This window comes from Delphinus delphis, chromosome 3 (genome assembly GCF_949987515.2).
Source record: "Delphinus delphis chromosome 3, mDelDel1.2, whole genome shotgun sequence".
NCBI lineage: Eukaryota > Metazoa > Chordata > Mammalia > Artiodactyla > Delphinidae > Delphinus > Delphinus delphis.
The window spans coordinates 62,984,682-62,997,235 of NC_082685.1; the positions used below are offsets into that span (position 1 = coordinate 62,984,682).

General features: G+C 38.3%; 1 protein-coding gene across 1 annotated transcript in view; it reads right to left on the reverse strand.

Moving 5' to 3' along the window:
- Window positions 1–675: 675 nt before the first annotated feature.
- Window positions 676–12,554, reverse strand: part of HSPA4 (heat shock protein family A (Hsp70) member 4) — a 42,644-nt gene continuing 30,765 nt past the window's right edge. Inside the window, exons 12-19 of the mRNA XM_060008852.1 lie at window positions 11,292–11,473; window positions 10,166–10,255; window positions 8,264–8,416; window positions 7,252–7,377; window positions 6,364–6,471; window positions 4,530–4,649; window positions 3,064–3,225; window positions 676–2,881 (exon numbers count right to left, since the gene is read on the reverse strand). Of these exons, the coding sequence (XP_059864835.1) occupies window positions 2,678–2,881; window positions 3,064–3,225; window positions 4,530–4,649; window positions 6,364–6,471; window positions 7,252–7,377; window positions 8,264–8,416; window positions 10,166–10,255; window positions 11,292–11,473 (1,145 nt within the window). The 3' untranslated portion in view covers window positions 676–2,677. The remainder of the gene's footprint in view (window positions 2,882–3,063; window positions 3,226–4,529; window positions 4,650–6,363; window positions 6,472–7,251; window positions 7,378–8,263; window positions 8,417–10,165; window positions 10,256–11,291; window positions 11,474–12,554) is intronic.

Sequence of the window (12,554 nt, forward strand, 5' to 3'; positions counted from 1 at the left end):
ATATTACCAGGTGTCCACTTTTCTCCCTAAGACAGAGGCCCAGAAAAAAAAAAGACTTTACTCCAGACACTTCTTGAAGGTGGTGGACACAGGCCCTGTTGGTAGGCCTGGCACCGGGACTATTAAGTAGCAGGACTACAGCGAGGAAGGCCCCAGACCCCTCCCCATCTAGGCCCTATGCTTTGTATAGTTAGTGTCTCTTCTGGTGGCTTCACCCCCCTTCAACACTCAACACCACCCCACATACACACCAAGACACACATACATGCACACACTGTCACTGGTAACAACTGTTACTAGCACATTCTGGGCCATGTCCTGTTCTTTGAAGGGGCAGGCATCAGTCCTGGCACTGGCCTTTATAGGGCCGTAACCCACCTCCTGCTAATACCAAAACCCTCAAAGGCCCAGTCACAGGAGCAAGGTAAGGATTTCTAAGTCAGAGAACTGGGCCAAGACTCAGCATGGGAGAATAAGTATGGAAAGAGCTACTTTTTACCACCCAGTGTGCTAAGCCTCAAATGTTCTTCAGAATGGAGGTCTCTGACAAATGTTAACTCCTTGGAATTTAGCTTAGAGGACTCTTACCTCTAGAGAAGAGTTTTTATTTAAAACACAAAAACATACAAACACACACATACACACCCTTCATTATGAAATTAAGAAAACCATTCCTTTGAGTGTAAGACAGGTTTCTTTTTATTAAGTTTTCCTAAAACTTGTCTCATGTTTACTGAATGTTTTTCTTTGTGTAAGAACATAACCTGGAGCTTTAACAAACCAATTGGGACAATGCAACCTGGATAAATGCTTGTCTGCACACAAGTCATTGATTACGATTCTCTGGCCTGGCCTCCATGTAAATCCAATTGGTCTTAAAGCCTATCTAAACAGAGAGCAAGCAGACCACATCATCTTATTTCTAGTTTAAACTTTAAACCTCAACCTCACCCCCATCCCAAGACCCACACCCTCCCCCACACACAAAAGAAAATTTTTAGAAGAAATGGCCATTAGGAACTGAGTCAGTTGCCTAAGAATTGGCTTAATCCTGCAGCCAGCACTCCTAAGTAGCTCTTGGCCTCACAGCAGGCCAGCTGGAACTCTTGAAGCAGGACAGGTAGAGAATGGATAGAGGAGGCTCTAAGAACAGGGCCAAAGTCCTGGTGCTGCGAGGCTTCCACACATGCTTACACTCCAATATAAATACACTTCCACCTTCCTCCTCTAAGTGATGTTTCTCTATAGCACTTTAGAGCTTGTAACACTCTAAATATTTTAGTGCATGAGATGGACAGAAACATATTCTAGATATGCAAGGTATAATCTTATTTCTAACAACATAGGCCAAAATTAACAGAGCAGCTCTCTGTTAATACAGATTAACAATTACAAAGGTCCAAAAAGTAACCAACAAAGATTGTAACAGTTTCTAGGGCAGGTACCAGCTCTGGCCTCTAATACTACAGGTTTCCCTTAGTTTCCAAAATGCCTCACTCTTATCAACACTGCCCAAAGGGCAGTCACAGGGAATGCTTTGGTGCTCCTGACACTGGCTGCACAGTAAGAATGAGGTGTTGCTAAAGTCAGCACCACACTTCTTTAACACTTATTTCAGACTCATCCAGTACAATCCAGTGCATCTTAGTTTTCTGTATGATCTGTCCGCTGTTTAACACATACAAATTGGCAGATTCATGACAGATATTAACACAACACATAAGTGATTGTGAATGAGCAAAAAAGAACTTTTAACTCTTGTCGTAAGACTTCAAGCTATACCTCAAATTTACACAGAACATCTCACCTGAATAAGCAGGCCAGGATACAAATCTTCACACCATAATTAACAAGAATCAGTCCCTCAGTTAAATTTACCAGGCCTATATCCAACAGCACATCTACCCAATTCTAACCTTCCGAAGAGAAAATTATTTAGACTTTGATACTTGGGATATTAGTGGACATACTTTCAGGAACATACATTCTTAGAAAGAGCCTGCAGGTCTAAAATCCTCAGTTAACAACTTGCTCCAGGTGAAAGGATCTATTTTCCCAGGAGCAACACACGGCATTTGTAATAGGAGCTCCTTTAACTGGGGGAAGATGGGAAGATAGGAAGACGGGGTGGGAGTCCCAGCGGAGCTGACTGACACGTGATGAAGCTCAGAGCATACCTTTTAGTTGTTCTGTTAATCCATGCCATGCTCTCTAGTCCTCAGAAACAGAGGGAGACCCCTCCTCCATCCCCACACCAAGCGGGGAGCCTTTGTGGCAATCTCCACAGCAGATCTGTGAAGCACAATTAGAGTTCCTGCCATATATGTCATAACAAGTCTGCTTGATAGCTAGGTATAGCTTGTGCTATAGCTCAACTTTCTAAAACAAACTTCTCTTTGTATAAGCATGATTAAACATAAAAGGAGTGAAGCATAAGCTCAGTAAGACTCACTGGGCTTCTAAATAGTACCATTATGAAAAAGATACAATGCACTTCATTTCTGTATCTAACTATTTCGAAGTCAAAATGCTCCATACATTACCTATATCTCCCGCCACCCAAATCCCCTAAAAACTAAGAAATCTCCAGTATTTAATTGCTCTAGTTGATATTTAGAACAAAGTTGACAACTTAAAGCTTTATAATAGTCTGTTTTAATATAAACAATTGTTGGAATCAATCAATGTCCATTTCAGGAAGCTTCTTGTCTGAATCCGAAGGCAGAGCTGTGTCTGTACCCTGCTCAGCAGCCTGAGGGCCTGGGCTGTCTCCTTGTCCATCCACTGGTCCATTCTGCTCTGCATTTTTTTGCTCCTCTTTTGGAGGTTCCGCTTTGGGTTTCGGCTTTGAAATTATAGGGCTACAGATACTCATCAGCTCCTAGAACAGCAGGAGAGAAAACTGTGGTTTCTTGTAACAAATTTTACATGGCATACTAAAATCCAAGTCCACCCTATCCCCAAGCCAGAAGCAAAGATGCAATAATGAAATTCTCTCCTATTAATAATATAATAACAAGACTGACTAGAAAAGACTATTAAATCTTTAAAATCATACATTACTTTAATTTTAGCTTCAATCTCTTTTGCCTTGACAACTGGATCCATGGTCAGACTCTGCTTGTTCTGCAGATTCAGCTTGTTATTCATCCACTCCATGGCCTCATTTGTGCTTTTTTCTACCTTCACCATGTCAGCAGCATCCAAATGGTCATACTGGTCCTCCTGCAACCAGTAGCCAACCAGACAAGTGTCAAAGGATGATACTGTCCCTACTCAAACATTGCCTAGTTCTTCACCATCTTTCAAAAAGTTACAATCTTTCCCAAAATGAAGCCCATCTAGCCTCGCAAACTACATAGACATTCAATTCCCGAAGAATTCAGAAAAGTAACCCCAATTTTTAAAACACAGAGGAAATACATTTAAAGGCCAAAATTACACAAGGTGGTAATTAAAATGCTTCAGCAGTATACATAGCACATGCTTTACACAAAACCTTATACAACGCAAAAAAAAAATTACATGTCATTAGGTATGAGGCCTGAGATTTAGGCATCCTTGTTAGGAACCAAAATAATAATGAGTACAGTTTTTTATAAGAGGCCTTTCAGGGCTTCCCTGGTGGCGCAGTGGTTGAGAGTCCGCCTGCCAACGCAGGGGACACCGGTTCGTGCCCCGGTCCGGGAGGATCCTGCATGCCGCAGAGCGGCTGGGCCCGTGAGCCATGGCTGCTGAGCCTGCTCGTCCAGAGCCTGTGCTCCACAACGGGAGAGGTCATAGCAGTGAGAGGCCCACGTACCGCAAAAAAAAAAAAAAAAAGAGTCCTTTCGAAAGAAGCACAATTTTTTAATTAAAAGTAATTTTTTTAGAAAGCTCAATTTATCTGTCTTAAAGTTTCTTACCCTGACAATACATCAAGATCCTTGAGTATAGCAGTGGACTTAACCAAACTATTTACCAAAGTTTGGGAGCCATCGAAACTCTGGAATCAGACCTCAGGCCAAATCCCAGCTCCCCCAATAGTAACCTTGGGTGAGGATTAAAGATGTTAGAAATTATCTATAAATGTTGATGCTACCACCTACTTCATAAGGGTACTGTGCAAATTTAATCAGATAATATACTTATGGAGTATATATCATATAGTGCTCAAAAATAATGAAAGTAGTTTATTGTTGAGACAGTCCTACATCTGCATAACAAACCAAATTATTTGCCTAATGTGTTCTAACACCAAAATAGAGCAAGTTAAGTCAATGATCAAACATTTCAAAACAAGAAAAGGAAGCTGAATAATACTGCTCAATTCCATAGTCCCCTTATTAAAGAGAAGCAGCAAATCCCAGGGTTGTTAGTAAGATTAGATAAAATATTATACATTACATTAACATCCAAAAAGAAAATACTATCATTAAACAACTGTTAAAAAGAAGACAAACAAATGCTATGTAAATGTCTCAATACTTAACTCTACCGAAACAACAGTAGGGAAGAGGAGAAGAAAAAAAAAAGAAAAAAAAAGATACCTTGTTTTTGAAAGAGCTGATTACTTTCATATACTGTTGGATTTGTTTCCCTAGTTCGTCAAATAATTTTGGTCTTTCTTCAGATTCCTGGAATCGTATCTTAATAGGCTGACCTAGATTCTTAACAGAAGAGAGAATATACAAATTCTTCACAGGGGAGTTTAAACTTTAAGAGTATTATCTTTCTACTAAGACTGATTATGAATTAAAATACGTTTAATCTCCATGTTCTATATATAAGAAGTTGAATATTTTTCCCCAGCCAATTGAAATATATCCTCAGTCTACATGAGAATATACCTCAATACTGTTCCAAGTGGAGCCACTTCAACTTGTCACTTGAACCCTAGTTCTCAAAATACATTAGGGAGACAACCAAAAATTAGGTGCCTCCAGACAGTGATATGGTATACTTCACCATATATGAAGTACACTTGGAAAAATAAAAAATAAATTTTCTTTTAAACCTGTATCTGACAAAGCCTCCAGCTGTAACCATCAATTTACCAGATAAGATTAAACACCAGAGTTGAAAAGGAGCAAAATCCAGACCAGGAATAAATCCTCGAGCACGAATGATCAAGTTTTTTCATCAACTAAGTAAGGGAGGAGAAATGGTGGAAGGAGAAGTACAGACACAGATTTAAGAGACATATCAACAGAATGTATGGACCCTGTTTGGATCCTGAGTCAAACAAACTAAAAAATAATTTATGAAGCAACTGGAACCTGAAAACAGACTGAATATATGGTGATATTAATGGTGACATTAAGAAATTTTTATGCATGTGATAATGGTACAGCTTAAGGCTACATTTTCTCTTAAATACACGCTGAAATATTTTTGGATTAAATATAACCTGAGAGACTTGCTTAAAATAACTGGGAGTGGAAACGAGCAGAAATGAAACAAAACCAGACATAAGTTGACAACAGTTGAAGCTATAATTCTGTCTACTTTCACGTGTTGGACATCTCCCATAATAAAAAGTAAATCAAAAACCTCAATGGCAAGGATCTCACTAGAGACTCTTTATATTCTTGCCAGAATGACAGGAAACTGCAGGCACTGTCCTTCAGCAATTCCATTCCAGAGGTTAGTCACAATGGCCCAGTTTGACAAGAAACTAAGTAATCCAGAGAAATGCAAAAAGTTCTTCTTGTGTATTTGCATCTTTTTCCAAACAAAAGGCCTCGGGCTTCCCTGGTGGTGCAGTGGTTGGGGGTCCGCCTGCCGATGCAGGGGGCGCAGGTTCGTGCCCCGGTCCGGGAAGATCCCGCGGGCCGCGGAGCAGCTGGGCCCATAGGCCATGGCCGCTGGGCCTGTGCGTCCGGAGCCTGTGCTCCGCAGTGGGAGAGGCCGCAACAGTGAGAGGCCCGCGTACCACAAAAAAAAAAAAAAAAAAAAAAGGCCTCAACTCAACTTTAAATAATTCTTTGTACTTTTAACTCTAAGGTGTAACTATCAGCTTCTTTAAATACAAAACCAGACACTTCTGCTCTACTGAGAATCAAAGCTGTATACACGCAGCCCTGCTCCAACTGCATTGCAAGTACCTTTAGGACAGGGATGCATCTTGCTAGTCTTTCAATCTCTTGACACCAAGAACATAGTCAAGCTCCAATTCAGTGAAACAGTTTAGGGCTAAACTCAATTTTCAGAAAAATTCTTTTGCTGTTACAAAGTTGTGAAAGAAAGTGAACCTAAGTGATAAAAAGTATAGCTCTTCAGTCACTTTCAATCTGCCTTCAATTACTTAACATGAGAATTACTCTCAATTTTGAGATACTCTCCATGGAAACTACAGCATTTCTGCTTTCAAGAGTCACTCACTTTTAATTCAGCCAATTTATCAACATAAACTTGCTTTGGCTGGTCTTCTCCATCCTCATACAACCAATTTTCAGTATCTTCTAGTTTTAAGGTAAAATTGTTACGGTCCTAAAGATGAAGGAAACATTGCAATTTAGTCAGTCAAAAATCAGTAGATTCACAAATGAAGAAACAGGCACAAACTATGATATATATGGATTTTCTTTAAAATATGGGGGAGTGGAGAGATGGGGATATGGAAAACAAGACTGACAAAATGTTATTTTGCTTTATAGGTACAAAGGGGTTTATTACACTATTTTCTCCACTGTAGGGGACATATGAATATGTTTGAAAATTTCAGAATTAAAAACTACATTTAAAACTAAGTGAGTTACATAGTTAATAATACTGTAGTGCATATATGAAAGTTACTAAGAGAATAAGTCTTAAAAGTTCTCATCACAAGAAAAGTATGTGTAGTGACGGATGTTTAACTAGACTTATTGTGGTAATCATTTAACAATGTATATGAACATCGAATCATTATGCTGTACACCTGAAACTAATATAAAGTTATATGTCAATTATACTGAATTTTTTTTAAGAAGTGAGTTAAAATAAACATCAGGGAAAAGTGAACTGATTTAAAGAAAAATACTAGGTAAATAATAGCATGCAAAAATGTATCAAAAAGTGACACACCAAAAAAAGAGTGATGCACAACATCTAACCTGTGGGAAACACTCCATCAATAGAAAATAAAACGATATAAAACTTTTCCCCAAAAAAGTGCATTTTTAATCATTTTTCTGTATACCTACAGATACAAACTTCCCCTTGTTAACTACATTTAAGGATCCTGCCGGAAGACGCACACTAAGTAGACACACTGCAGCACATACTTACATCTTCACTCACAAACTTCTCATATTCACCACTAAGCTTGTCTCTCATTTCGTACACGTATTCTTCTACTGCATTCTTAGCATCATTCCTCTCCTTCTCTAGTTTATCCTGCATGATCATCTTACCCTGTGAACAGTACAGTTAGACATTCAGAAAACTGAGACAATTTCCCCTTAACTATTAAGTAATATAAAAATAGAAAAGCCTTCTTCCTCAAATCGTTTTAGTTCTGCGAATCATTCACGGAAAGAGAGCTGGAAGCATCAGTCCTTAGTAAATTATTAAGATCAAGTGAGAGTTCTGTGGGTGTACTTAGAAAAAAAGAGCAATAGAAGAAATAGCAAGATGTTGAAACTCAAAAGCAAAAATAAGGAAAAGAATTTAAGACAAGAGAACTTTAAGAAACTATTAGCTCAATGTCACAAGGTGAGTATACTCTGCTTGTATTACATACCCAGGAAAATCAAATTATTCATATAGTATAGAGGCTAAAGGGTCTATGAAACAAAACTATTCTAAGATCCAATGTATATATGATGAGAAACCTCACAGACAATAATTAATTGAATAACTGTGCTCCAGGGTCCCAAACCTTGCATCGCTCACCATAACTAGAGTTACATATTGACTGGCAACAGGGAAAGGAACTAATAAACAAAATATTAAGGCTAATGTAATTTCTCCTGCTGATCAACTTCCCTGACCCTGGCCTCAAACATCCCAATCGCTAGTGAACAATCAAACTCACACACCCAAACATGAATGATACCTCCCCTAAATGTCAAAGATCTCAAAACAGAGTTTTTAGCAATAAAGACATAATATCACCATAAAAGAATTTTGATGTTATGTCTTGGGATCTATTAAACTTGTCCTCCACTACCCCAAAACCTAAAACTGTTCTCAAACCCCATACAACCTAAAATACATGAAGGTCACTAGATACAGAGTTTGAACGTTACGGTCAAGTTAACTTTTTAGCTTATTGTTCTAGAAGACTTAAAATAACCACCTCATTTTCAATGTACAAGTTGAGCATCTCTCTGTCTATCTGCCATAACAGCTGATTCTCAATTGGCAGGTCCACAGTACTGGTCTTCACTTTTGCCTTCTTGGCTTGAGGGGGCTGGTCCATCTTTTTGTCTTTTGACCCAGCTTGAGAGGTCTAAAATAACAGAAATCATTAAGAACACTTATACAGACTCTTAAACTTCCAAATGAGTCATGTTTCAAAAGCTGGTTTTGCTCTTTTATTAACTTAGTTTGTGTTCTTACAATATCTGGAAAGTTAAAAATATAAATATTTTTGCCTATAAATAGTCAAATCCATAGAGATAGAAAGTAATGGTGGTTGCCAGGGGACGGGGGGAGGAGGGATAGAGGAATGGGTAATTGTTGCTTAATAGGTAGTTTTAGTTTGGCGAAATGAAAAAGATTGTAGCACAATGTGATTATACTTAACACTACTGATCTGTACACACACATACACTTATTTACATACATACACACAAAAACAACCTGCCATAATCCCACTATCAACATATAATCACTATTAAATATTCTCTAATTTTCTTCCACTCTTATCTAAACATATGAACATGCATAGGAAATTAGTGGGGAGAGGGTATGAAATTTTTAAGGATCAGAAATCCAGTACTAATATGACTTCCAGAGTATCTGCACCTATTTACATTCTCACAAGGAGTAACAGAATCCATTCCACTGTACCCCGGCCAAAAAAAGGAATTCATTTACCATGATCTATTATTTTCGTTGGGTCAATAACCTTTTTTCACAAAGTTATAAGGCATACTTATTTCTTCAAATAGCCTAGTCATATTTCATCCAGCGTTCTCTTGGGATCTTTGTGATTCTTCCCCCCAAGTGATTGACTCTTCTAGCTTTTTTCTAATCTTCTATTATTTGTCTATGCAAGCTTTTATTGTTGAATCTATTCACCTTTTCCTTTGTGATTACTTTCATTGCTTTTACGCTTTGAAAGCTCTTGCTGATCCACAAATTGGCGGGGGGGGGGGGGGGGGGGCAGGCGGGTCCACCTCTCTCCTTTCTCCTCCCCGACCTTCCCAAACACAGAAAAATACGTACTTCTCTTGCCCACTGCTGCCCCCAACCCAGGCAATAACAGGTCTTCCACCTTGGAAAAGGCCTACAGTACACTAAAGCATCTATGAGGATGATTTCCTCTGCATTTTTTTTTTTTTACAATTATTTGCACAGCTAAAGGAATAAAATTTGTTAACTGACATGAAAATGGGTACCAGACTTAAGCCTCCTAAAGGCTCTGCCAAACTTTTTTAAATGCCACAATCAGAAATACATTAGAAGGTGAAATTATACACTGCAATGTCAAATAATTTGAAAGAAAAGCTGTTTTCAATGCTGATGACAAAATTTAAACATGAAAACTCAAAAGTTAAAGAACAGGTTGTAAAGGATCCAAAAATGCTACATATTCATTTAAATACTTGGGATAAATATTAACATTATTTACAAAATATATTTCAAAACATTATTATTGAAAACTGTATTTCAACAAAAAGACAAGTTTCAGAGAGTTGACAAAACTTGAAAGAAACATCTTTCATTGTTTATTAGTAAAGAATAAATTATGGGTAGGATGACTATTAGTAACAGCCATTCAGAAACCAGCATGAACCAATCACTAGCCTAGTAAAACTAGGGCTTCTGAGTGCTTCCTTCCCACAAACCATCCAGACTGAAGTTCAAAGACCATTTTGCCAAAGATACTTTCCAACCATACTACAAAATCTTGCTTTAAAGACTGTTCAGATAAATGAAGATTTCTAATATAATTCCCTTCCAAGACATAATATGTCAGCCAAAACCATTATGTAAAAAGACGGCAAATCATACTCTAAAACACAATTCATACCTCCATTTCTTCAGACTCTGCCTTATTTTCTGCTGGTGTCTGCTGCTGTTGCTCTTCAACATGTGGTTCCTCCTGATCCACTTGCATCTTCTGAAAAACAGGTCACATCAAATCCTGAAACTAGGAAATACTAGTGAAAGACTAAGCAACCTTCATGACACATTGGCAAAATCACATGATGTGGAATTCCTACTAATTACCAACAATCAGACAACCCAGACTCAAATTCCAGCTATAACACATATGTTACACTTAGAACATGAAAGTTTTCCTCTCTGGATCTCGGTTACTACATCTGTACAATGGAAATAACTCTTGCCTTGTCCTTATATAAATAGGAGCGGCTATAGAACTACATTGTAAAACCATAGCAGTACTTATAAGCAAACAGCGTGGCAATATTTAACACAATAAAATCTGAAGAAAGCATGAGTTTCTCCTAGCTTCCTCATGAATACATTTCTCTCAAAAGTCTTAACTTTTTCTAGCAGTTTTTAAATCAGCCTTTCCATCCTCAAAAGTACAACCACTGTGTACATTAGGGGAGGTGGACACCTTGAAAATTCTGTTAAAGGTGTTAAAAGAACAAAGGCTGACAGAAATGACAAAGAAGGGAGAAGTTTGTAGAGACCTTGAATCACACTGGCTTTCAATGCCTGCAGCACATTATAATGACCTCGGAGGCTTTTAAAACTGACACCTGGGCTCTAGCCCAGACCAAGTCGAACAAAATCTGTGGGGATGAGACCCCAAACATTTATAGTTTTATAAAGCCTTGATTTTTATACACAGTAAGTACAAGACCCAGTGCATGATTCCAACAAATGAGTGAATTCTATGCTACCTGTGGAAATAATCAACTGAGACTCAGCATTCCCCAGTAATCAGAAAGAACCAAGAATAAGTCAAATTGAGAGGTGCATGGTCTGAAGGAGGAAGCCAACTATGTCCCACTTCTATACAAATTCTGTATAAAGACTTTGTGCTAGTTCACATATGATGGGGTACGTATGCAAACCTACTCTCAGCAGCTCTGTCACCCAGTCTATTTGCTAGAATTTCTAGACAAGTGTCACCTCTGAGCCATTATGAATGGCCTAAAATGGTATAAGATTGTCTAGATTACCTCCTCCTCCTTTGCATTCTGATCTGTTTCCATCGGTTCCTCATTTTCTTCAAACTTGTGCACTTCCACTAGAGATGCACTGGACACACTGAAGATGCCATGGACATTTACTCGAACCTTGACTTTCACTTTTGAACTGGAGCCATCAGACTGAGGGGTGACTTTCTGAACTGAAAACTGAGCTAAGGACATAAGAAAGACAAAAGAGAACACATAACCTAAGAGGATGAATTCAAACACAAATACATGCCCATACTGCCAGGTTATGTCCATTTCTCAGTGAAAGGTCAGTAACATGATACTTCAAATAAGCGAAGTGGGCACTCTTAGAATCTTACTAAATCATCAGATTTCTCCTTCCTCTCTCACAAAGAGTCAAACTCTTATTTATCTTGTCTCAATTAAGGACTCAAGTACCTCCTAACTCTTCAAACATGTCCTTCCCTCCAGTGCCTTACTCCAATTCATCTTTATAGGCTACTGCCAGATAAATTCCTAGAATAGATTTGTCCCACTTTCCTCTACTGAAAACCCCAGTGATTCCATACTGCTTGTCACTTATCAAGAAACTGACATTTCTAGATTCAGTTACTATACCAGGGTTTTGCTTATGTTTTTTAATTCATAAAACTCTGTAAAGTATGAATTATCACACCTAGTCCTGTTTTACAAATGAGGAAAATAGAGTAGGTTAACTTTCCAAGCTTCTAAGTGCCATTCAAGATATTCCTAATACTTTACCCATGTATTCTAGTTCCATAATTATCATATTAACTCTAGTTTCTCTCTCCTCGACTGGTATTATATCCAGATTCTAAGTTTCTCAGAGTCAATGAAGACTCAAGCCAACATGGTTCCATAACCTGTGATACTGATCATCACAATTTTCTAATGATTTTCTGTGTACACCTAACTCTATGTTAGGGTCAGAATTGAATCTCTTCAACTCCTTTCAGTAACTAGCACCACATTATGCACAAGGTATAACAATAATGTGCATTAACCAAGAACTACAGCCCAGGGGGTTCCCTGGCAGTCCAGTGGTTAGGACTCTGTGCTTTCACTGCCGAGGGCGTGGGTTCGATCCCTGGTCGGGGAACTAACTTCCCGCAAGCCGCACAGAGCATCAATCAATCAATAAATAAATAAAAATAAAAACTAAACTAAAAAAATTTTAATTAAAAAAAAAGAAAACAAGAACTACAGCCCACAATAGGAGATCCAATTAAATAATGACCATCCTGCTGGTTCTAAACCTGGTAA